General features: G+C 33.5%; 5 protein-coding genes across 5 annotated transcripts; 1 reads left to right on the plus strand and 4 right to left on the minus strand.

Annotated features, from left to right (window-relative positions):
• Positions 1 to 985: 985 nt before the first annotated feature.
• Positions 986 to 2,270, plus strand: HELRODRAFT_77671 (hypothetical protein; the record flags this gene model as incomplete). Its single annotated transcript, XM_009018339.1, has 4 exons — positions 986 to 1,058; positions 1,118 to 1,237; positions 1,878 to 1,988; positions 2,053 to 2,270. Coding segments are annotated over 4 exons (522 nt in total), but the record flags the coding sequence as incomplete, so codon positions are not given.
• A 1,929-nt stretch (positions 2,271 to 4,199) lies between these two features.
• On the minus strand, positions 4,200 to 6,000 carry HELRODRAFT_78031 (hypothetical protein; the record flags this gene model as incomplete). Its single annotated transcript, XM_009018340.1, has 6 exons — positions 4,200 to 4,314; positions 4,833 to 4,975; positions 5,103 to 5,162; positions 5,243 to 5,331; positions 5,510 to 5,585; positions 5,851 to 6,000. The coding sequence occupies 6 exons, from the start codon at positions 5,998 to 6,000 to the stop codon at positions 4,200 to 4,202; spliced, it is 633 nt and encodes a 210-aa protein (XP_009016588.1).
• A 3,705-nt stretch (positions 6,001 to 9,705) lies between these two features.
• Positions 9,706 to 13,823, minus strand: HELRODRAFT_191433 (hypothetical protein; the record flags this gene model as incomplete). Its single annotated transcript, XM_009018341.1, has 7 exons — positions 9,706 to 10,172; positions 10,300 to 11,221; positions 11,329 to 11,731; positions 12,152 to 12,333; positions 12,605 to 12,805; positions 13,043 to 13,213; positions 13,553 to 13,823. 7 exons carry the CDS (start codon positions 13,821 to 13,823, stop codon positions 9,827 to 9,829), a joined length of 2,496 nt encoding a protein of 831 aa, XP_009016589.1. The 3' UTR covers positions 9,706 to 9,826.
• A 406-nt stretch (positions 13,824 to 14,229) lies between these two features.
• HELRODRAFT_77969 (hypothetical protein) lies at positions 14,230 to 16,973 on the minus strand (the record flags this gene model as incomplete). The annotated part of the gene is made up of 2 exons (XM_009018342.1): positions 14,230 to 14,374; positions 16,864 to 16,973. Coding segments are annotated over 2 exons (255 nt in total), but the record flags the coding sequence as incomplete, so codon positions are not given.
• A 4,294-nt stretch (positions 16,974 to 21,267) lies between these two features.
• HELRODRAFT_171635 (hypothetical protein) lies at positions 21,268 to 23,308 on the minus strand (the record flags this gene model as incomplete). Its single annotated transcript, XM_009018343.1, has 3 exons — positions 21,268 to 21,396; positions 22,968 to 23,169; positions 23,280 to 23,308. The coding sequence occupies 3 exons, from the start codon at positions 23,306 to 23,308 to the stop codon at positions 21,268 to 21,270; spliced, it is 360 nt and encodes a 119-aa protein (XP_009016591.1).
• Between the last annotated feature and the right edge of the window lie 1,474 nt (positions 23,309 to 24,782).

The raw sequence follows: 24,782 nt of genomic DNA on the forward strand, positions 1-24,782 counted from the left end.
AATCTACTGACCCTAAACAGGAATTGAAATTCTGTTTTACTAATTAGTTTGTATTGTATACAAATCGTATTTTTTTTCTTCATAATTCTTCATGAACACAACCAAACGTGTGCGCGCTATTTGTTTTTTTTTATGTACCACATTCATGACCCTAATTTCAGTTACAAATTGTAGGGCTATTTCTTTTTAAATTAGGTTAGATTAGAGTCGTATATGCTTCGCTTCTTTTTGGGAGAAGATGCAAATGTTACGGTAGGAAGAATAGAATAGAAAAACATTAATGTCACCAACATGTTTGCAGGCGACGTCCATATTTTTTCATATCGGCATTTTCTTCTTATGATAAAATTAAGCAGTTTTGAAATTGATGTGGTTATGAAAAACAAATAATTTTTGTGTAAAAACTTTAATATGTTTATTAAGATTTTTATCAAAGAAAAGAATAGAAAGTGAAATTTCAACATGAAGAATCTTGGAGAAAACAGTATAAAATTGACACTCTTGGATCCATTAATCAAATTTTTAAGTAAAACTGTTTTTCATTTAATTTTATTATATTATTCACTGTGTACGGAAAATTTTGCTTATACTCTGCTTCCAAACCAATGCATCCATGCTAGAAATAGCACAATTGAGCGATTCTAGTTAAAAAATTGAGGGAAATTTAATTTGAAATTTTCGTGATACTGGAAACCATTAAATCTAATATGAGGTCAAATAATTGGGAAGTTTGGTGTTTATAAACAGGCAACAGAACAGATGTTTGTGATGTGAAGTTGGATGTCGATCCACCATCTGCGTCTGCGGTCAGCGAATGGGAACAGGTTTATTTTTAGTTCTATGCTGGCTGACTTACAATGTTTTTGTTATATTTTGCGTCGTTTAAATCTTTATTGTAAATGATGTAATGTAATAAAATATACTTTTATATATTATGATATATAATTTGTAATGCCGATTAACCGCAAAGGCCAATAACTGTCTTCTTTCAAATGATGTCAAGTTGTTCTACACAATGTGCAATGGATTCCAGCTGAAGTGGAGCTATAAATTGATCGGTATAAAATTAATATAAAGGATGAATAACATCAAAACATATGCTTCATTTTTGCCTTAGATACCTCCGTACCTGTATCGGATTGCAGAATAAACTCAGTAGAAAATTTGAAAAAACTCACAATATCATCCAAATACAACAACTGCTTTGATCCGTCAGAAATTTATCTATCTTGCAATGGTAATTACCATGCCGGCCATTGATTATTATTAATATTTTTGTGCATTTTGAGTGACTAGCACCTGGTAAAAATATGGCTTGGCTAAATTTTCCATTTAGCTATTCAGTGTGAAATAAACATAGCGACAGCATAGAAAAGCGATAAGTAGGAATTGAACCGTGCTAAGCTTAATTTTTAAGATTAAAATGTAGCAGTCATTCATATTTAACTCTTGCTCTCTTTATGATACATGACGAATTGGATGCACAACTAAAAGTGTTAATGGTTCAATGGCGTAGAAAATTAATGATTATTTTACCTTTAGCAAGGTTTATTGGCATACTTTCAATTCAAAAAGTAACGAAAATCAATTTTCTTTCAGCTTCATATGTAGAGTCGGTAATGTTGTCGCTAATGTGGTTATTATTCAATCGGTGGCTACGCTAGAGCCATTTATACTGGGAAAGAAGCGGCGAGCCTAACTTCGCGAGTAACAAGCCCTGGTTGTTCAAATGTTGAATGAAACGCGCCGCTGATAAATACGAAAATGATATTCTATTAAATTATTAGTAACTGATTGTATTTATAACCTTTTTAATTGCCAAAACATTTACATAAAAATAATATATACACTATATATATTAATAAAATTTTTTCCAGATCACAAAAACAGTTTAAAGTTCACAGATCACAAATTATTTTTCGAACTAGATTCTTGTGAAGGATACTCAAAAGTCTGCCTGGTATTCAATAAACCAAACTATAAAATAAGTATATTGATAAACATTTAATTGAACCTTAAAAATGTTATATCTTATTTTGATAATTTATCAAGACAATCATTTCGAGCCACAATGTTCAGTATGGTTAGTTGATAGGTCGCTGAGTCTACATTATTTAACCGACAGTTTTACATCCTACATGGCTTTGATGATGTCCCATTGCGCTATTAAGCAATGGCAATATGCTTTCACTGAAATTGGACTTCCTCCACAAACCAGGGTATGGGATGTTTTTATCAGTTTGACTTTTGGCTTTTATTTCAAATATTAATTTTGAAAAAAAATATCACGTAAAAATTAATACATATAATTTGTCTGTGAAATTTATAGCAATGGTTGTTGTTGGTGTGCCCTAGTCGACTGAGAATAGATGAGAACGCGCAGCACGCAGAGAGCAAAAAACTCACGCAGTCCCTTGTCAAATTTAATGCTGAAAAAATATTTAACACCAAAAAGGATAGCAAGTAAATATTTTTGTAACATTAGCTAAACGACATACCTAACGGTTTGTTAGTTATTTGATTTATTTCTCATTTATAAATGCGTCTAAATCATGATATCCACGACTGAACTATAAAGTTGAACGATATTTTACCGCTTCGATTTCTAAAAACGGAAAAACATTTCTGGTTCCAAAAACAAAATTTGCGATATGTAAGAAATCACTTTTTGCTTTAACACGTAAAATTAGACGCGTTGATTAGGAGACGTGCACCAACGGTGATTGCAGTCTCAGGGAATTGGAGAAAATGTTCAGCCTTATGAAGCTCACACTAATAAACCGCTAGCAAACGGTTGCTATACGACGTCGTTCATCGTGTTAAAAATTGTTCATGTAAATTTAACCGCAAGTATTAACTTGTAATTTTAAAATTATTATTAATATATGTGTTCAACTTCTTAACTAAAATATCTTGTAGTTTTTTTTAACTCTAACTACTACTACAACGTAAATCACTTTCGACCGTTTGAAAATTAATTATTTGTGAAGCACTGTTTGGAAATTTATGGACATCTTCAGACGCACTCTACCTACAGAGTTGTATTTTGCCATCTTTATTTTTCCACAAATACATAACAAATGCTATTTTATTCTAAACCCATTTATTATCAAGCATTTAAAATACTTTAAAAAATTGCCTTAACATTCTGCATTGAAATAAGTCTGTGGTGCTCTGTGCATTTATTTTACATGCATTGATGAACTTTAATAAACATCAAACATGTAGAAAGCTGGAGACATCCACCAGTTTTATTAATAAAAAGAAGCCGAATGCACCAAACTCGTCTCCTAGAAAACTGAGAAAGTGATTTCTGAATAGTTTAAAACTTTTGTTTAACGCTGTACCTGCCTGCTTATAAATATTTAATGTTATCCAAAAGCTTTACACCGAACTTAATAGCTAGTTCACAATCACAAATTTGCTTTGTTTAAGATTCGAATGAAATCTTGTTCAATATGATCACCAATGAACGTGCTTTCATTTTGTAGTTTTTACAATAGCCCAATAAACTTAGGTGCACTGCCTAGCCATCGTTTGTGTGTGCCGCATGAACAATGGTCTTCCAAGCGACAGTTTTGCATCGATCAGTTTTGACAAAATTAAACATTAATGGAAACGCGTCCAAGAAAACTTTTTTTAAATGAACAATAATACTAGATGTATATAATTATCATCAACTCACATCATGCACACTGAATTCATTCACTCATTTTTTTTTGGTTGTGTCTTTTGATTTATTGCGCAAACATTCAGAGGTAATTTTGACCTGCGATCGTGATTAATAAAAGTTTTAATAGTAAATAAAATAAACGGCGTTCAAACTTTTATAATTTTAAAAATATCTTACTATGAAATAATTTGAAATAAAAAAAATTGCCCACCCTTGTTTACTTTTAGATTTCTTAGCTGACATCTTGTCAGTACTGCTGGATAAATCCATATTTAGTTGTTCCTCCATTTCCTGCTGCTGTATTGTTTTCAAAGACTTCTTTATTGAGAGGATCTGCAAGTTAACCAAGCTTTAGTTTAGATTGAATATTTTTATTTTTTCTATAAAAATATGTTTTTTCTACAATTTTACTATGTCTTATTTGTACCAGTTTTCAAATTTTATGATTAAGCTACACAACAAAATGCTGGAAAAGGAAGTTTCAACTATTTAAAATAAATTTCTTGGTTGAGCAAAAAGTTTGAAATTAAATTACTTCTTGTTCAATTTTTGACATCCGTTTGCTGTAGTTATCTTTGCAATTGTTTGCATCTTTAGCCAACATTTCAATGTTATGAAGAACAGATTCACATCCTTGACACCTATGGTGTGTACAGAACACAGTATAATGAATTTATAAGACTCTTTGCAAAATTAAATGGAAGGGCATATAAATATATCATCGTCAATAATCTAACCATGTAATGCTTTTTATATTTAGCATCAACAACTTGCCGATATATCTGAAAAACTTTATATGAAATTCTAAGTACTTGCATCAAGTCTTACCTAACCAAAAGGCAAACTCCATCGCCCACAGTTTTCAACGATTTTTGATCATTGACCTTAATGATCATCTTATCAAACGAGTTCTTACTCATCTCACAAATTTGAATAGTTAGTTTAAATCTCACTGAGCAACTGAAATTCATAAATATTTTACTCATTCTGCAATAGAATTAAGAAACGTCTTCAAAATTAATTCACTTACAATTTACTCAAAATTTAAAAATATTAGTTTTAATCTTAATGTTCAAACAAAGATAATAAAATGGGTGACAAATCATAATAAAATGGTTATTCAAAAACAAATTTCCAAACAATTTTTATGAGAACCAACCAATCATCGAAGACCTGTATGGTGTATTTGACATCTTCGGGTCGGACATCTCGGCCCAATGCATATTCGACGAAGAGTTGTTGTTGCTTCTGGTCCAACTTACCTCTTACGATGTCCACACAGATCACCTCTATAATTAAATCCTAAAAGATCATTTTTGTTTATCAGTATATTTGCTCAATCAAAATGCATTAAATTTATAATTTGTATTAAGAACATAAAAACATGTGCCTAGTGACAAAAATCTGAAAATATTATAGCATATATTACTTCCAGTTCTCTTAAATTAGTAAAGTCCAGTTCTTTCAGCAAAACATCATATGACAAGCACTGAAAATCAGAAAAGAGATATTTGACAGAAAATTAATTTTTGTAATCTACATTGAAAAGCCATTAAATATGAAACAAACTTTTGATTTTGTAGCTAAAGAAACAATAGTCAGATGTCTCAACTTCTGTAGCTGGTTTTTAGAGAGAGTAGGGTATTTATCTCTGTTCTCTAGAAATATTATTATTGAACATTGCTATATAAAATAAATACATGGCCCTAAAGGGTGGGTATCAAATTTATCAATAGATGCTTTTAAGTGATCAACATATTTTTTTATTTCATTTTTATAATGATAAATTAATAACAAATGATCGATTGGACGAAGAGGATGGATGGATTAACTCACTGTTGTAATCAAGCAATGTTCCATAAGCAAACAATGTTAGCAAGTCATAATAGATTTTGTTTGTACCTGATGCTAACTGCAAAAGTGTAAATATTTTGTTTCGCTATTACTGAAGTAAGCATACACATACATAATATATGTATTTATTGTATATAATACTCTTGGTTGTCAGAATTTTTTTAATTAACTCTATTTTACAATTTTAATATTTTTCAAATAACTTTTTAAAACATTAATGTTTATAAGTTTTTAAAATCAGCAGAACTGGATCAATCACATTAGAAATAGAGTAGAATAAAACACTTGACCATTTTAATTTAATTGAATTAAATTTTAAATACTTCTATTATGTTTGGAGCATCAAGCAGTTCACCAAAAACATAGATGCCTGGAGTTTCGAGGGCCTGCTTCACCAATTCAACGGCAGCAGCACCTTTCGTCGTCTTTGCCAACAGCAGAAATTGCTCCAAATGATTCACCGACTTGTCCATATTTATTTAATTATTATTAATTAATAAACCACGCAAAAGACGGCTGCTGAATTTAATTATTTACAAATAATTTAGGCAATTTTATTTGAGCAATAAAACCAAATTTATGGAAAACTGATGGTTACTTTATATAAATATGACTTGGGTCAATCCCATAAAAAACTTAGCGAATACGATGCAGACGTTTTTTATTATAAACGAAATATCAAATCAAATACACACTATATGTCTTTTGTATTTTAAATCTTCCAAAATTTTAGTTATTTTTCAGGTTTATAAAGGAAGCATTTTGTGATCTGTGAGTCATTGGTGAGGTCGCACAGTAGCCTACGGTTTTCAAGTATGAAATCTTTAAGAAAAAGTTCAAAGAAGGGCAATGTGTGTGAGAACATCCTGTAGAGGTCTTCCATACAAGGACCGGTTGAAGAAATTGGAGTTGCCGTCTCTGGTCTACAGACGTCTAAGAGCCGACCTTATTTTGTCAAATAGAATAATACCTGGTCAGCTTCCTACCGATGTTGACTGTTGACCCTACGTTACTGTTTGCAAACGATGTTCGTAAAAGGGGCCATAATTTCAAGCTGACTAAAGGTTCTAGCCATAAAGACTGCCGTAAAATTTTTCAATGTTTCAATGATCAGTGACTGGAAAATTGAATAAGAAATCAAATTCTAAAGTTTTTTTATTCAATTTATAAGTACAATATGACTGAATATAACATTGAGATAAAACGTAATAATAGATAAGGAACCCTGCAAATACATTGAATCATCATAATTTTCATTGGTAATGTTTTATTAATTAGTAAACAGATTTCGGGCAGTACAAATTTTTAAAATGGTAATAATATTCATAAAAAATTGCAATGAAATTATTTGCCTGAAATACGCTTACATTTTCAAATTTTTAATTTGCATTGCATAGGGTAAGAATACAAATTTCAAACAAAAATTATTTTGGCCAGACTTCTCTCTTATGTGTGTGTATTTACATATGCGTATGTATGAGTGTGTGTATGTGTGCTTACAGATATACGCATTACAACTACGTGTATGAAACTAAGTCATAAAATGGTTACAAAATTATAATCTTTTCTGTCTTGAAGAAATTTTATGGATTGAAAGTGAATTAAAATGGTAGAAGACAAAAAAACAAGTTTGCCGAGCAAAATTTTTAGAACGGTTAACTAGTTAAGATATTTTGTTTACTTTAAAAAGAAAAGATCTCTCCACTTAACTGTAACAACAAATTCATTACATCATAATTTATAAGCTTGGCCGTGGCACTGCGGACGATAATGGAGATGAAAAGAAAAACCAGTTGACGATTTGGAAGGCAGAAATGAAAGGAACAAACCGAAACATGTGTGCTGATTTAAAAAGAGATTGATCCCTCTGAACCTAGGAAGAGTGTAATAGACTTTTAACTTTTAACCTTTTTTAACCATCAGAAGGATGGATCAAATTTGAAGGGCAACAGAAAAATGCTTGCAAAGATTTTTTACGGGCCCATACTAAAGTTTTTTTTACAACTAATTTCCATAAAATCATCATTTACAAACACACACTCACATTACTGTATATGCTATAAATCATATTTATATCGTTAATTTACGTATAAATACATTATATATATATATATTATATATATATATATATATATATATATTATACAAAACAATGAAATACTTTTAGTATAAAGCAGCAGCAACGTTAATGAAAATTTGCATTCTTGTCTTGATGATGCAAATTGAACAAATATTATATAAAAGTTTTAAAATGGCAAAATATGAAATGAAGAAAAAAAAGATTTATACAAAAAATGGAAACTAATGAGAAATGAACGAAACGAATGGATGCGTCGGACGTAGAGATGGTTTATATGTACACAGGTGAGGATTCATGTTATGCTCTATTTCTAATTCATTCAATGAATTGAATTAAATTCTAAATTTTCAATAATTATAATTTATAACCGTTTAATAATTATTACAGGAACATATAATGAAATTATGAACAACCCTCCATAATTTTTATAATCCTTGGTCATGCATTGCTGTATACCTACATCTGAAAGCGATTGTTGGTAATTATATATATATATATATATATATATATATATATATATATATATATATATATATATATATAGAATTGTATGAATTCTACCGAATTGTTGGCATTAATCAATTTATGTGAATTCTATCAAACTATATATATATATAAATAAATATATATATATATTGTCTATTCATTTATTCAAAAATGCTGATTGACTTTTATTATGGATTATAATATTCAGTATTTCAGAAGTTACATATCTGTTTGTTCTCACTGGCTAACGTATCCACTATCCAGTCCAACATAGGTAAAATTATACGTGTGTACTTATTATATCAATTTTGATTTATTATTTTATGCAGACTTTACCCATGACGGTCAAAATTTTCATATTGGTTTAAAAATTCGATAAATAAATGGAGAATATACAAGAAAGCGCCGTCTACCATTATATCCAAAAAAATTCCTGGCTGAGCCACAGTTTCTAAAAGTGGAGTTTTACGATTTGAATGTCCTCTCTAACCAAACCCACTCCTTATCATCATTCACTGCAGAACCTTCCAGCCTCTCAGTATACGGTACATTTCCGATGAGACTGCCTTCTCATTTCTCCAACATCAGAAATGTTTTCTTTCGGTTCGTTCAAAAATTGGCAAAATTTTCAAAAAGATCTAGCAAAAATGAAAGTATTTACATATGTTAACAAGTACATATATAATATTATATATATAGTATGGGGTATATTTTGGCGTGTGTATGATGTAGTATGAGAGAACGAGGGTGTAAGTGTGTGGTTTGTGTGAATTTTGGTACAAGAAGCAAATTATTAAATATAAAATGAATGATTTTCGATAATTTCCAGCCCGAATCTAACATGAAGCGTTAATAAGGTCAAGGTCGACATGCATCATTATAACGTGTGAAATTATCTATATAATAAATCGTAATAACATTAGAGTCCGCCAGAAGAAATCACATGAAAGTTTTCATCTTTGTGGTTATAAAACATTGACCAAATGGTAAAATAAAATTCAAGACTAGCATAAAATAAACATTGCTAAAATAATAATAAAAAAATGCAATTTCTTTAATTTTTAATTTTACGTTATTCACAAGTTATTTCAAACCTTCTATTTTACTTACATACATATTTCATCTTGTTAATTTCTTTTTATTTTTGCAATGCACGCGCGCGTACACACACGCGCACGCACGCACACACACGTATGCAAACTGCGAGATGGTATATTGATGGTAAATAAATTAATGAGAGACTTTTACAAAAAGCTTTTAAATTGATTAATAAAGATTTAGATCCACAAGCTGGCGTGTGGTTTATGACAGGAGTGAGTTAGCATGATGTCGACAGGTTGATTGATACTCAACTGATCTGGATATTTTCTTAAAATTTTTTTGTTTGATCTTTCCAAAAAATCTTCGTTACTGAAAATGGGTATATGCGTATATTTATATATACATTCATCGAGAAATATATATTTACATGTATTTATACACACTCATATATAATCACATATGTATTACACGCACCACACATACATACACTCCCCACACAAACATAAACATATATATATATATATATATATATATATATATATATATATATATATATATATATATATGTATATATATATACATACATGTATATATAGAGAGAAAAAGAGAGAGAGAGACATCTGTGTACTCTAGTTTATGGTTATATTGTTAATCAAGCCAATCAATCAATCAAATGAATTTAATATAATATTTTAGACACATGTTGGGTTTAAAAATTCATCTCCACACAAAATTTCTGAGGTGGATCGATGGTTGAGAAGTTTGGCGAACTTGAGCTGTTCATCATCATGAAAGCGCTGGTTCAATGGCTGTTCAATGTTTTGTGGCATGCATTTCGAGAGTGCAACATGCTCGTTGGCAAACGGAGATCCAAGTTTTGTTTTGTCGCAATCAATCTGTGTAAAGTTTTGTAGGCGGATGTTGTTACTGATGTTGTCAATATTGCTGTATTGACTGAAGTTTAATTTGTTTGCATTGTTGGTTTCTCGGTCTGGTCTCGTACCACCGATGGATGATTCCCTACCTAAGATATGTTGTCTATAAGTGAATTTATGTTCGAAGATGCAAATTTTTTATAAAATTTTATTAAATCTGGTTCAAAATAACGTTTAAAAATTTATTTTATTGTTGAAAATTTTATTAATTAGATGAAAAATTATTTGACCTTTGTTGGAAAGAATTGTTGTGAGTTAAAGAAGCTGGTGTGGTACTTTGTTTTCTGATGGGTTGTATATGTTGCTGCTGAATTTGTTGCTGCAGTTGTTGAATTTGCTGTTGTTGTTGCTGGTAACGATCGTACTGCTGAGAAAACATTTCGGACATTTGTTGTTGATCTGTAGAGAAACAGATGCCGAGTGGAATTCTGTCCACTTGAGAAGTTTTCGAGGATGTCGACTTTGGATCTCTTCTGACGGCGTTGTTGTTCTGAAGAATGTTTGGTTGAAATTGTTGACAGCTGGCAGAGGATGGAAGCAGTTTCGTGTTGCTAGATGCACTGTTGCTCGAGTTGTTGCTGCTCTCTGCAGAGCTGGAATTTTTTGAAGCCAATCTAAGTGCTGTCATCACATCATCCGCCGGACCGTTGTTGTTTCTGTAACGAGAATGTTGCTGATTGTGGTTGTCCGACGTTGGGTAGAATTGATCAGCGTAGTGGTGAGGTGGAGTTGTGGGAGGGGAATTGAACACCCCGTCCAATCCCCCGCTTCTTCTTCGACTAGACATAACTGACGCGTGTTGCAGCTGGTTGCTGTTGTTTCGACGGCTAGATCTTCCCATGGTAGCGTGACCTCTGTTGTCCAAGTAATTGTTGGTTGATGGGTTGGCTGTACACAAACCGTTGTCCACCCAACTGTTGTCGTTTCGTTGCTGAATGACTGCTGTTCCCAATCTGATTCGCGAAACTCGTTGGCAAGTTGCTGATGCAGCATTAGGCGATACAACTGACGATCGCATGTTGCGTTGTTGTTGTTGCTGCTGCTGATGTTGTTGCTGTTGTGGTTTGTAATACTGGTCCTGTTGTTGCTGTTGATGATGCAATAAATGCTGTTTCTGAATAGACTGCAAATGCATTGGTGAGAACCTTGAATCTGTGAACAATTAAATATTAACGATTGTTCAAAATCGGTTCACTGACGTAAAATTTCATTAAAACACATTTGGATTGGAATATAAACATAATTAGGTTTCATCTTACTTAATACTTGATGAACATTATCATCCTCCTCTTCGTCTTCATCTTCCTCATCAGCACATGGATACCGACTAACGACGCCGTCATCGTCGTCGTCTTCAGCAGCAGCAGCAGCAGCAGCGTTGTTCCTCTCCTTCATCATGGACACAACACCCGTAGGCTCCTCGTAAATGTGATCCCCCACTGACGACTTACTGCTTCGGTACGACACCATGTTGTCGTTCTTCCTGGATCGCCCTCCGTGGTTGTTTGTGGCCGATGAAGCGACTTTTTTGTTATGCAGAGGTGATGAAGAAGAGGAGAAAAATGGAGAAGAGGTCTGGTTGCTGATTGGGAGTTCTTTGGACTTTGGATCATAATCGATCGCACCCATGTCGAGACGTTCAAACGAAGAAGTGGAAGAGGCCTGAGTGATGTGATGTGTTGGTTTGTTGTGATGTGATGGGATGGTTTGTTGTTATGTAATTTGATTGTTATTTGTTGTAATGCAATGTTCTAATGTTATTTAATGATGTTTAGGTTATGTAACCTAATGCGTTGTGATGCAATGTAGTTCAATCTCGCGTGTGAAAGACTGGAATGTGAGGAGATGTGATGTTACGTGATGCTATGAGGCGTGTGATGTTATATGATGTAATATGCAGTTACGTAAAATGACGTAATACAGTAGGATCTCAGTATCAGTATAAACGTATCTTTAAACTCCAAACGTGAAGTTTGAAAATAAAATGTGAAAAATAAATAATAACGAGCAAATATTTATGATGTGTTTAAATAATTAAATAACTCATTTCCAGAGCAAACTGAATGTTAAGCAAACTACTACCTGTTGCTGAAGTAGAAGTTGTTGTTGCTGTTGTTGCTGGATAATTTTGTTGTATGGTGGAGGTAGGTTGTCAGAAGGGTCGTATCTTAATGATTCGTCGTTGTAGGCCATATTGTTACGTGGTTGTTGTTGCTGCTGCTGCTGTTGTGCTAACTGCTGTTGCTGCTTGGATTGGTGCTGGTCTGAATGGAAACGTCATTTAGAATTTTATAACTTGACAATGTCTTTGTTATGTAGATGTGAGCTCTTATGATATCATTTGATGTTCACTGCCTTGATTAATATTGTCTAACCTCTTATTCTAGATATTATATGAACGAACAGTGCAACATTAGTGTTGTTATAAACAAAGTTGAAATGAAAAAGCGAATAGACTTAAAAAAGTTGTTAGTTTGCCATGAATTTAGAAAATAATTGAAGGAGGAGAATAGCATGAAATGAAGAGAGACTGACCATTGTGAGCATCTGATGAGTTGAAGATGGTTGCAATGCTCGTCATGGTAGGCGGTGGTAGAGTCCTGCGTCGGCTGTGGCATCGCTTGTGACGCTTCTTCGACAGAATTATGTAGACGACGACCACGACGATGATGATGAGGACGAGAAGAATGGCAGATATGATGCCAACCATCACAGAGATGTTTCTATTCGTCGAACCTACAAACATTCCAACATACCATATATTACAGTTTCATTTCCCTGGTTCAAAAATTAGCAATAAAATGCACAAATGCATCATGATGACTTATAGCCCTAATTTAAAACAATTATAAATTGAACATTATAGTCAAATAAAAAGAAAATAAAATAAGTAAAAAAATAATTAACTTAAAAATATGCAAAAAAACCCTTAAAAATATGCAAATAACCCTTAAAAATATGCAAATAACCAACCTGAACTGGCCTGTTCAACTTTCGAGCAATATTCCTTCACCTCATCTAGACCATCAGGACAGTGAACTTTTCCATCGCAGAACATGTCAGCGGTGATGCAGGCAGCGCCGTTCACGTCTGCAGAACATTCGGAGAAGTGAGGGGGACATCCAGGGAGAGAGGTTGCCGAACCTTTTCATGTCATCAACATTTCATTGTTGAAAATTTACAAACAAATTATTTGGGAAAAATATTTAAAATCAAATGACTACGAAATCCATTTTACTTAACAACACGAACATTTCAACGTGCAAAATTTCAACACGACAGCTTTTGATATGTAACATTTCAACACGCAGTAATTCAACAAGCAACATTTCAAGGGGCAAAATTTCAACACGCAACATTTCAGCAACATGCAGCATTTCAGCACGCAACAATTTAGCAACACGCAACATTTCAGAGACTCGTAACGTTTCAGTAGCACACACTATTTCAGTAGCACGCATGTTTCAGCAACACGCAACTTACCAGCAGTGCAGTTGACCTCATCCGATCCATCGGTGCACTCGGGAATGCCATTGCACACGAACGGCATGGACACGCACTCGTTCTTCGAGGAACAATGGAAATCACTATCCGTGCATTCGCTGTCGTCGTAGTTATCATTATCAGGATCGTCGTAGTTGTTGTTGATGTTGTTGCTATCACTATCATCACCAGTGACGTCATCGACGTTTTCCTTTGTTGGTTGGGAGTGTTCAAGATTCATTTGACGATTGTTCGCTAGGGAGGGATCCATCTGGCCTGCAATGATGAGCGTTCAAAGTTGGCCTCCTCTCAAACGCAAGATGGTGATGATGATCATTGAAATTATTGCGCTGCAAGGACAATTATCAGTGCATGCGCGTTGTTTGTGCTGCTCTGATGTGGACGTGTGAGTGAACCATGTTGGTGCTCTGATGTGGACGTGTGAGTGAACTATGTTGGTGCTCTGATGTGGATGTGTTCTGATGTGAACCATCTGATGTGGATGTGTGAATGAGCGTTTTGTTGTTAGTGCTCTGATGTGGATGTGTGAGCCATTACGGAAGATTGCGTGTCATGATTGATCGCATTCATGTGACATGCTATATAAAAAATTTAAAAGTTTCTTGAATGTTTCCTCAGGCGTATTTTATCGTTTTGAAAAAAGTTTGGGTTTATTATTATCGTATTAGAAACAAAAAATGATCGTCCCCACCGTACGACCCACAGTGCTTCTCGTCCAGTCCATCCGAGCAGTCAGTGATGTTGTCACAGACCCAGTTCTTTGGAATGCAGACGGCAGGTTCGTCACAGAGCAAGGAGACACTGAGGTCGCATTCCTCTGCAGCCTTGCTACGGTTTACTGTTCAGTTGGTTTGTGTTCGTCTACGTTTATATGTATTTGTTTGTGTTTGTTTACGTTCTTGTTTGTTTATGTTTGATTGTGTTTGTCTACATTAGTTAGCGTTTGTTTGTATTTGTTTGTGTTTGTTTGCGATTGTTTGAATTAATGTCAAAAGTATTAATACCTTAAATAGGCGCTAATGCTTAACGACCGAATTTGATGTTTTAGAAAAGAATAATATAAGATAAAATTAATAAAAAGAGTAGGTGAAATACGTAGATGAATGAATGGTTGAAAGTTGTACCTGCTGAGATGTGGTGTTCTGAGTAACGTGTTTTGTTCGATAGAGTTAATCAGAATCAATTGTCAAGAAAAGTTTTCAAAAAATCACTTATGTCAAAAAGCACCAGATCACTCCAATGGAATATCGAAAACAACGTAGAGCAATGAATTGATGTTGATGCTAGAAATGAACGTTTCGTAGAAGAATAATCGCAGCATGGCTCATCTCGTCACGTCGTCATATCTTCACAAGAATTAAAAACTTTCATGCATGCCCTACTGGCGGCCGTCGTTGGGAACACACCAAGCGAATGTTCGGCGCGAAAATGGAGTGTGTGTGCGCGGTTATGAAGTTGAATAGTTGGTGTTTCGTGTTTCAGCGTTCTCAATCCAAATTTGCAGAGCACAAATGCAACTGACATGAGAAAATTAATGAGATTGTTGACTGCAGGTTAGTTAGACTTCAAGTTTAAATTACTTTTTTGTTGGTGAAACTAAAATATAAAAAGATAGTTGAGATCATTTAAAAAATTATTTTATAAAAAATAAGATCTATCATAGCATGATTGTTTCCAAGTTTCGGAAAGACATCATTCGAGCTAGGCCATCGCGTTGTACAGTAAGTAGCGCGAGACAGGGGACGCTTCCACCGAATAAGCTGATTCGCCAAACATTAACTTACATATGCCAAAGTATCATATATCATTGGATTTTACAAGTTTGGTGAATCAATGAGAAGTGTTTGATCATTAAAAGAACTGAGCAGAACTGAGCAGTGAAGAAGAGAGAGAGCAATAGATATGTAGCATTAAGAAACATGGAGGTGGGAAGAAGCAGAGATGAACGTGAACATTGGGTGATATGTTGCTATTGACTGTTATGTAAAATCAGGCTGCAGATTGTCAGAATAATAACCATTGAAGCAAAATAATCCAATATTAAAAATATTGTAATCAGATGTATCATATAATCTGATTTTTTTATCAATACGATCAGCCCATACTTATTTATTCATTTCTTTAGTTTGGTTAGTTTTTTATTTATTAAATAAAAAAAAATAAGAAAAACTCAAAACAGGAAAAATAAAAATTTAAACAAATGGAAAATTCTAACAAATATTGTTAAACGGGACGTAGATGAAGCGTGACAATCAGAACCAGTGAAGCATGGACAGTCGCATTATTGGATTGAAAGTCGAAAATTGAATCAAAATTTGAAAAACATTTTTCAAAAATTTCCTCTATGATACTTCATCATTACAAATTACTTTTACTGTTCAGAGAATATGAAAAATATTTTCCAATTATGATATTTAATTAGTTCGATTATGTATGCGTCTATACAGATTAGGATCTTTATAAAAGTTATCAGACACACAGAATTATATTTATTGCAATAATTTTTATACACTGCTATCATCGGTTATGCAGTTTTTTTTATAACAAACTTGGCGCTAAAATAAATTTAGAAAAAAGTGTTTACTGGTTAACATTTAATAAATATTATAAATGCGACTTTTCAAAGCGGCCTTATAAATTATCTGCTCATGTGCAACAACCATTTAAATCTTAGATTTTGGAGAAACTGAAGTTTAGCTGTTGAGACCTGTGTAATAATTTTGTTAGAAAAACAATTTGTTATTGCATTATGGTTGGTGACTAGGGTTCTGATTGATGACTAGGGTAAATAGTGTATAAAGAGGTGTAGTAGTCTGAATAGTGGGTATGGGTCGGATAGTTAGATAGTTGATTGTCTGGTTAGTTGGTTAGATGATTGGTTGGTTATTTGGTTAATTGCTTGGTTAGTTGGTTGGTCAGTTTGTTGGCTGGTTAGTTGATTGGCTAGTTAATTGGTTGGTTGGTTTGTTGATTAGTTTTTTGGTTGATTAGTTGGCAGTTTATTTGGTTGGTTTGTTCGTTGACTGGCTGACCGGCTGGTTAGTTGGTTGGTTAGTTAGTTGATTGGTTGGTTGATTGTTAGGCTGGTTAGTTAGTTAAAATTTATTAAATGAACAATTTATTCCTAATTAAGTGATCAGACATCATGATATTTGACTTGATGAAGATGACGGATTGCCTATCTAAAGAATAGTTACCCAAAATATATTTAAATTTTAGGACCGGCAGATTGATTTAAAAAACATAGACTAAATAAATTTAATTAATTTAAGTTAATTCATTTAAATAACCAACCGCCTTGTTCAGCGACTGTGCAGTCCTCTTCGTCAGACCTGTCCGGACACTGACTGCTCCCATCACATTTGAGATACCCAGCTATGCATGAACCATCAGCACATTGGAACTCATTAGCACGACAAACTGCGTCGTAGTTGGTTGTTGGTTTGAAAAGTTTATTTAATACGTGTCGGCTTCATGCGGCTAAACGATATTTTTAATGATACTCTTTCTTAATATTTTGACTTGTGATTTGTTAACAATATTGCAATAATCTAATTTTTATAACCTAAAAATTAAGCGAGCTAAGATGACATAATAAATAAGATAATCAATAAGATAGAATGAAAAATAATACGAAATGAAAATTTTCATCACAAATGATGAATAATGTCAAATACAGACTAGTCGATTACAGTTCATTAAAATTTGCGCGCTATACAAACATTGGAAGGGTTTTGAGAAATAAATTTTCAACGATATAGAATAGTGCAAAACGGCGGTGTATCAAGGGGTGGGGATCCGGAGAGGCCAGTTGTGAGCAGTACTTGGATTAAAAGTCAGTAAAACTCATTGTTTTGACGAAAAATTGACATCATGAGCAAAAATATTAAAATATTGTATGCGGGTGAATGTCTGGTTCGATCTATCTTTATATTACCCATAAATGTTCAACTTTTTTTATAAAATTATTAATATGTTTTTGTTACATAAATAAAAAATCAATTAATTAATTAATGGCTTCATTCATTTTTAAAATTTGCAGCCGAATTACTGATATAATAACGACGTTCAACATTTTTTAAAACTTTAATGAGGGTATTTTTTTTTAGAAAAACTGCTAACCAATTAGGAGTTAATATTGATTGCGAAAAAATTATTTCAAATAAAAAAATGTTGAAAGAATACAGCAATTTGAGAAGGAGTCCACTGCATCGTAACCAGTAAGTTTCGTACTTTTGGTTCTAGCGGATCAGATTCACTCAACAAAATAAAAGGGTAGAAAGGTAGCGTGATGTTATATATTAAAAATTATGGCGCAAGGATGGTATCAGTCAACTAATGTTCTTTCATGTAAAGAGTTAAAAAAACTACAAAAAATTAAATTAAGTTCTTGCAATCTGGAAACATGAGAAGAAAATAGCGATCAATAAAACGATCAGTGACCTAATAAAGGAGTCTGAGACAAAACTGAGGCAAGTGAGCTTCGGGCTAATGATTTTCGCTTGACATGTCTACGTGATTGCACACACGCCTATCTATAATCAATTATGCACGATATGCTAGATTTATCTGCATTTTTTGCGTTATTTTTCATGATTACATATTTTGGGAAAAAGTTTAAATTGAAAATGTTTAGATAAAAATTTAATTGAAATGAAAGTTAAAGGCATTAGAAATTGAGATAGATAGAAGAGGAACAAACTGTTAACAAGATAGCAAAAGTATTGTCTTCTCACATTTTCCTTCTTTTTATCTTATTTTTTTGAAACATCGCATAAGTCTTTCAGACAAAACTTCTCAATTAATTAAAAAAATACTTTTCAAATGTTGACTAAAAGATGAAAAAAGTTTTAGGGTATAAAAAAAATTTTCAATTTCTGCTGATGCAAATTGAAAGTTTTGAAGTTACATTAGAAACATTATTAACGTTATGTGTGCAATGCTGCTAGCATCATACTCTAAGTTCGAGGGCCAGTATGGGTATTCTAAGAATAGCTACACCGGCCCTCGAACGTACCCGCGCACATTTTCAGTGCGCTTCGGAGTCTCGTCTCATTCTTTAAATTCCATGAACAATTATTGATACGTCGCGATTAGCTTTTATGCAAACATGGCGCACACATTTATGAGGTAAAATAATTTCATCTATTTAGCGTAGAAATAAGGTAAATTAAAATAAATTAAACATATTGAAATAACAATAAGATGAATTATTTAAGAGGAAGAAAAGCTTTGTGGCGCTATTTCAATTAGTTATTGTTGTTTATCTGTATTATTTTAATTAATGGTACGCTGCGTTAATATAAAGTAAAAGTAATACATCACGTGACGAGTGTGATGTGTAGGTAGTAGCTGGAGTGATGCATCGTTGGATGTAGTGGATATGAAGTTGAAGCGCTGACTATGGTGGCGAATGTGGCGATGAAGTTGTGGTAGGTGTGGCGAGGCGATAAAGTGGCTGATGTAATAACGTGAATGAAACCTGGCATGGTTCTCTGCAGCTTGTCAAGTCTCAACTTGTCAATGGCAACTGTGCAAGCGTCCAACGATGCTGTCTCGCTCCACGACTGCATGATCATCTGCGTTGGGTTAGCGGGGTGGTTGGTCAGTTGTGGTTGGTCAGTTGTGGTTGGTCAGTTGTGGTTGGTCAGTTGTGGTTGGTCAGTTGTGGTTGGTCAGTTGTGGTGTGGGTTGGGTTGGTTGTTGTGTGGGTGTTTTTTTGTTTGGTCTGCTTGTGTGAAAATGACGATTAAAAAATAAATGGCGAGGAGAGTCAGGATGAAATTGATGATGACGATGATGAAATTGATGATGACGATGATGAAATTGATGATGACGATAGAAACGATTGTTAAGAAGAAATAATAGAATGATAATAAAAATGGGATGATGAGGATGGAGATTATTTGAGGAAAATTATGAAGGTGCTGTATGAGGCAATGAAGATCAGTTTGATCATTCGACAACGAGGTAAATAACATCACAATATGATTGTAGAGGAGAAACGAATACTATTGACGAGAATCGTTAAAATAAAAAATGTATGCATTTATATTTAGAACTTGCAACTTTGGGAACTTGCAACATTGAGAACTTTGTTATTATAGCACCCAGTTGAAACAACTTGAATCTATTCTTAATAACTCACTAGTAGAAAAAGTGGCAAAAACAAAAACAACAGCACGTGATTTGTGATAAAAAACACAACAGCCAACAATATCCGAACCAAACAGCAGCAGTTGAGTAGCACCAATTTAATATGAAAGATGTTTTTTGTCAGCAAACTTCACTAATCACATTTATATAAAAAAGCATTAAACATGCAATTGTATACGTTACTACAAGGGCGTTGAAATATGTTTGATTGAGTGCGTAATGGTGTACGTGCGTGGTGTGTGACAATTAATCATCTCACCTATGGTGATAGATCATAACGAAGATACAAGGATTGCTGCTAAACAAAATGTCATATAGCCAATCTTTTTCGCTATTGTTGGTGTAATGTTGGGAATGCGATTTTGTTGTTGTTGTTGGATGGTATTGTTGTATGTTTTGGATGGTGTTGTTGGATAGTGTTGTTGCGTTGTTGGATGGTGTTGCTGTGTTGTTGGATGGTGGCGTTGTGTCGTTGGATGGTGTTGTGTTTTTGGGTGGTGTTGCTGTGTTGAATAGTGTTGTTGTGTTGTTGAATAGTGTTGTTGTGTTGGATTGTATTTGTTAGTTATAAACGTTGTCATGCCTTTATTGTTTGTAACTAATTTGAAGCTTCTTGTTTTCAGTTTTGTTCTCACTGATGGTGTTTAGTCATAAAAATAATAATTGGTGATGAGAAGTGTGCGCCTCAAATGTTAGTTCATCCTTTCATTAATAAGCCTCATATTTTACAAATTGGAGAGTTTCACCATTCATTTTCTTTGTCAATAATCTAGCCGTCATTTGGTGAAAAAATGTTTTCTGGTTGAGTTGTATTTTTTTTAATAGCTTGTCTTTTACTTAACTCCGTGAGAAGCGCCAGTTATTCATAATCATGACATCGGCCTCTACAAACAGCGTACCACATGCTATGCTTGCGTGCAAATCAACGCGCTAAACATGCGTATATGCACAGAATTTAGTTCCATTCAAATCCAGTCACTTCTACGCAGGAGACAGGCACTTTACCACTACGCCATCTCGCTTCCAATATAAGCTATGCTGTTAAATAAAAACTGCATTAAAATGTTCAATATTTATAATAGTTTTATACAACATCGTAAAACGACGTTAATTGAACAAAATCCAATACTAACACTATTAACTGGCTTCTATCTCATCATGTAAAATATTCATTATTAATTGAACGCTTATTTTTTTAACAATTTTGGAGTCTGTCGTTGATGGCAATTGCAAATTCAATCTGTTGAGTTTCAATTCAGTTCAGTTTTAATATGGAGTGCTGGAGTATGGAGCGGATAAGCATTTGACATAGAACAGACATCTTAATGAAACTTATCAACAAGTCTCCCGTTACTGTCGCAGCACAACTGAACATTTTAGAAAAGAAAATAAACATGCTGCGAAGTAATTTGCCTCTTCAAGGATCATCCAATTTTTAAAGTGTAAATTTGCTCATTGAAATGAAAAACATCAGTAACGTATTGTTACATTCTTTGAGGATTTTGTTAAAGTATTGTAATAAAGAAAAATAAAAATTGTTATTTTATGAAGGTGGCAAGTAGTGTAGTGATAAAGTGTCCGGTCACTGAGATGCAGAGATCTCCAACAATCACAAGCATGTGTATGATGTCTTTTTGACGAATATGGCAAGTCGAATCCAGAAGCGCCTTAGAAGCCACACATATGGCGCTATATAAATTATTTATTTCACATTATTCGCTGTGTAATTGTTTCCAGTCATAAAAATTGAAAATTGCCGACGACTCAAAAATGAAGAGTCAGGCATGAGATTAGGCATGCATCCACACAGGGCGATTGTTGTCGTGTGCCGCTTGTATGTCCGGCACGCGTAGATAATAAACCAGGAACGTTATAAATGGCGAAAATTTTAAATGGTAATTTTTTTTAGTTTTTCGCTAATCCAGTTATTCTTTCTAAGCAAACAATACTCCATTGTTAACATTGGAGAGGTGAGTGCTAAAAAACCTTGGATGATAAAACAGTGTTCATTATTCATTGACTTATTACACTGGACGATTGCACTCTGTTGTGGATTGTATTGGTTGATTGTATTGGTAGATTGTATTGGTTGATTGAATTGTTGGTTGATGGTATTTATTGATTGTATTGGTTGATTGTATTGGTTGAGTGTATTGTCAGGTTGTATTAGTTGATTGTATTGGTTGATTGTATTGTCAGGTTGTATTGGTTGATTGTATTGGTTGAAAGTATTGTCAGGTTGTATTGTGAGATTGTATTCATCAGTTGTGTTGTCATCAACATATTTAATACTCTTCATCATGGAATCTATGTGTGTGTGTGTGTAATGTAATGAATGAAAATCTATTTCAATCGTATACATTTGAGACTCGACAGAATGGTAAATATAATGAAAAATGTTAAATAAATCTAAAATAAAAATAGTAAAAATAATAACACACTTTTAATTAAAAAAAAAACAAGTTTTAACTGCATTATCTTATCGACAGAATTGGCAAACACAAGCTCTGCGTGCATCAATGAACACGAACGCTTCCAGTATTTAGCTAAAAACGAAAATAGAATTATCAGAATACTTGTAAAAAAACTTTTAAGCTTTTTAAGAACTAGATTGGATGTCGTACGTTAGAGTAAAATTAATGTCAAGTAAATTCAAAGACTACGAGGCTATGAAGATGTTTTTAACGTTGTTCATGTCTTTTGGAAGAAAAATTTTGATTTGCCAAAAAATTGTATAATCGTCATACCTGTAGCATCATATATTTTGAACAAACTCTACGGAAAAATATTGCTCAGTGTTTTGTAAATTTGTAAATTGCTTTGCTGCAACCAAGTTAGGCGTTAACATTTTAAGCTAAGTTACGTCAACAAAGGAATTCTATCCAAACTTACGTATTGAAATATGACAGAAGGTTTAGTAAAATCAAAACAAAAATTTTGTAAATGAAAAAACCGCACTCGCATTATTTGGCAAATATTTTTAAGATTTTTCAAAATAAAATGTTGAAAATGCGAATACGAAAACTCTGAAAAGTGTAGAACATTGCTAGTTTTGTTAACAAATTTTCTTAAGCCTTTAGCTAAAAAGATACACTATATTCACATTTGTCGTTCATGTTTCAGTTTTTTTTCCATAAAAAAAATTTGATAGAACTAAACTGCACTTGAATGCATTGATAAAATAAAATTGCGACAAAATAATTACATTAAAATGTAGAAATTGAAAATCACTGCTGACCTTGAAAGGGCCTTTACTTTTGAAGTTGGCTTTCGCGTATTTCCATTTGCCGGAACCTTCTTCCTCTTCATCTTCCTCAACATCTTCGACATCATCCTCTTCATCACTTCTGACGTCACCGTAACTGTCATCATCTTCGCCATCTCCATCGTTCAACGCGTAATTATCGTCATCGTTTGACATCAACTCATTGTTGCTGTTGCTATCAGACCAGAGATCTGCGGACAGAGTATCATCGAACCAAAGGACGAAAACTTTCAAGAAGCAGTTCCTCGATGTTTTCAAGTACCTGCGAGTGGAAACATTTTTCACCTTCCAAACAACACGGCAGATGTTTTCATTTTTAGTGATTCATTATTATTCATGCAATTTTTATCGAAATGGATGCAGTTCAAATTATTATTTGCGTCTTAGTGATGTCTCTGAAAGCTGTCGAAAAATTGATGTCGTCTTTTCATGTTATTGCTGTAATAACTTCAGTTTCACTGTATAACCCATGCCATGCTACGTCAAATGAAGTTGTGTCATGAATGAATAGGATGATTATTTCAAAATGTTTAAAGTATTGAACAACAGTTTTTGCAATTAACGTAATTTAACCAAAAATCTATACAGTTATGGTAGACATAAAAATATGAAAAATGTGTTTTTTTTATTTTTCTTTAAAAATAGTAAAAACATCCCGACAGTTTTTGCTAGGGAAGTTTTACGTTGTTGCGTAATGCGCTATTTATTGTGGTTGCTTGTATAAAACGGCAATAAAATTAAGCCTCAGTGTTGTCATTGGCGATGATGACATGTGGGACACAACATAAAGACATGGAAGTAGAAGCTAAAACAACATAGGAACAGAGCCACACACAGCAGCATGCGAGGCGAATCAGCGCAGCATCCGTGTTGAATAGTTTCTAATGCAAACAAGTGCGAGGTGGGTGGGAAACAATCTTTTACGATGAAGCCTGCCTAGCTGGCGCCATGGTCAGGTCGACATCAACACGTACTAATAACATGCCTGCCGTGCGTTAAGATATGCTACAAGCATGCGCCTGCAGTCTGCTCGCTGACGACAGTTTCAACATTCAGATTCATCCACATGTAACTTATGGCAATTGAATAATGTTGCGCTAATATTATGCAAACTTTTTGTTTAAAATAAATGTATGCTGCCTGGTTTCAGAGTTTTCATTTATAAATATCCATCCATCCATCCATTCATCCATTCATCCATCCATCCATCCATCCATCCATCCATCCATCCATCCATCCATCCATCCATCCATCCATCCATCCATCCATCCATCCATCCATCCATCCATCCATCCATCCATCCATCCATCCGTTCATCCACTTTTCTACCACATATCTATCAATCATTTATTTATAATTGTGCGTGTGTAATTGTATGTGTTCAAAACAAAAAGCTAAAATATAAAATCAAGCATATGTATAGAATATATACAATATATATAAAATATATAATATATATATATATATATATACACAAACATATATACACAGTATATAATAAATATATATTCACATAAGAGCTTGTAGTACGGTATGATATGCATGTATGAGGATGTACGTCAGGTATGTTTTATGTTTTTCCCTGAATTATCTCTTCATTCCGCTGTACAAACGATTCTTAGAAAGGAAAGCAATAAAGAGAAGGATCGTTAACAGACGTTAAGCATGACTTCATAAAGAACTATTACTACCTCTACTTCGCAAGCACTACAACACAACTATTTGACTCACTGCTGCTTCTATTTTATGCCACTCTTACCACTACTACTAAAATTACTACTACCACTA

This window comes from Helobdella robusta (genome assembly GCF_000326865.2).
Source record: "Helobdella robusta unplaced genomic scaffold HELROscaffold_21, whole genome shotgun sequence".
Lineage (NCBI taxonomy): Eukaryota > Metazoa > Annelida > Clitellata > Rhynchobdellida > Glossiphoniidae > Helobdella > Helobdella robusta.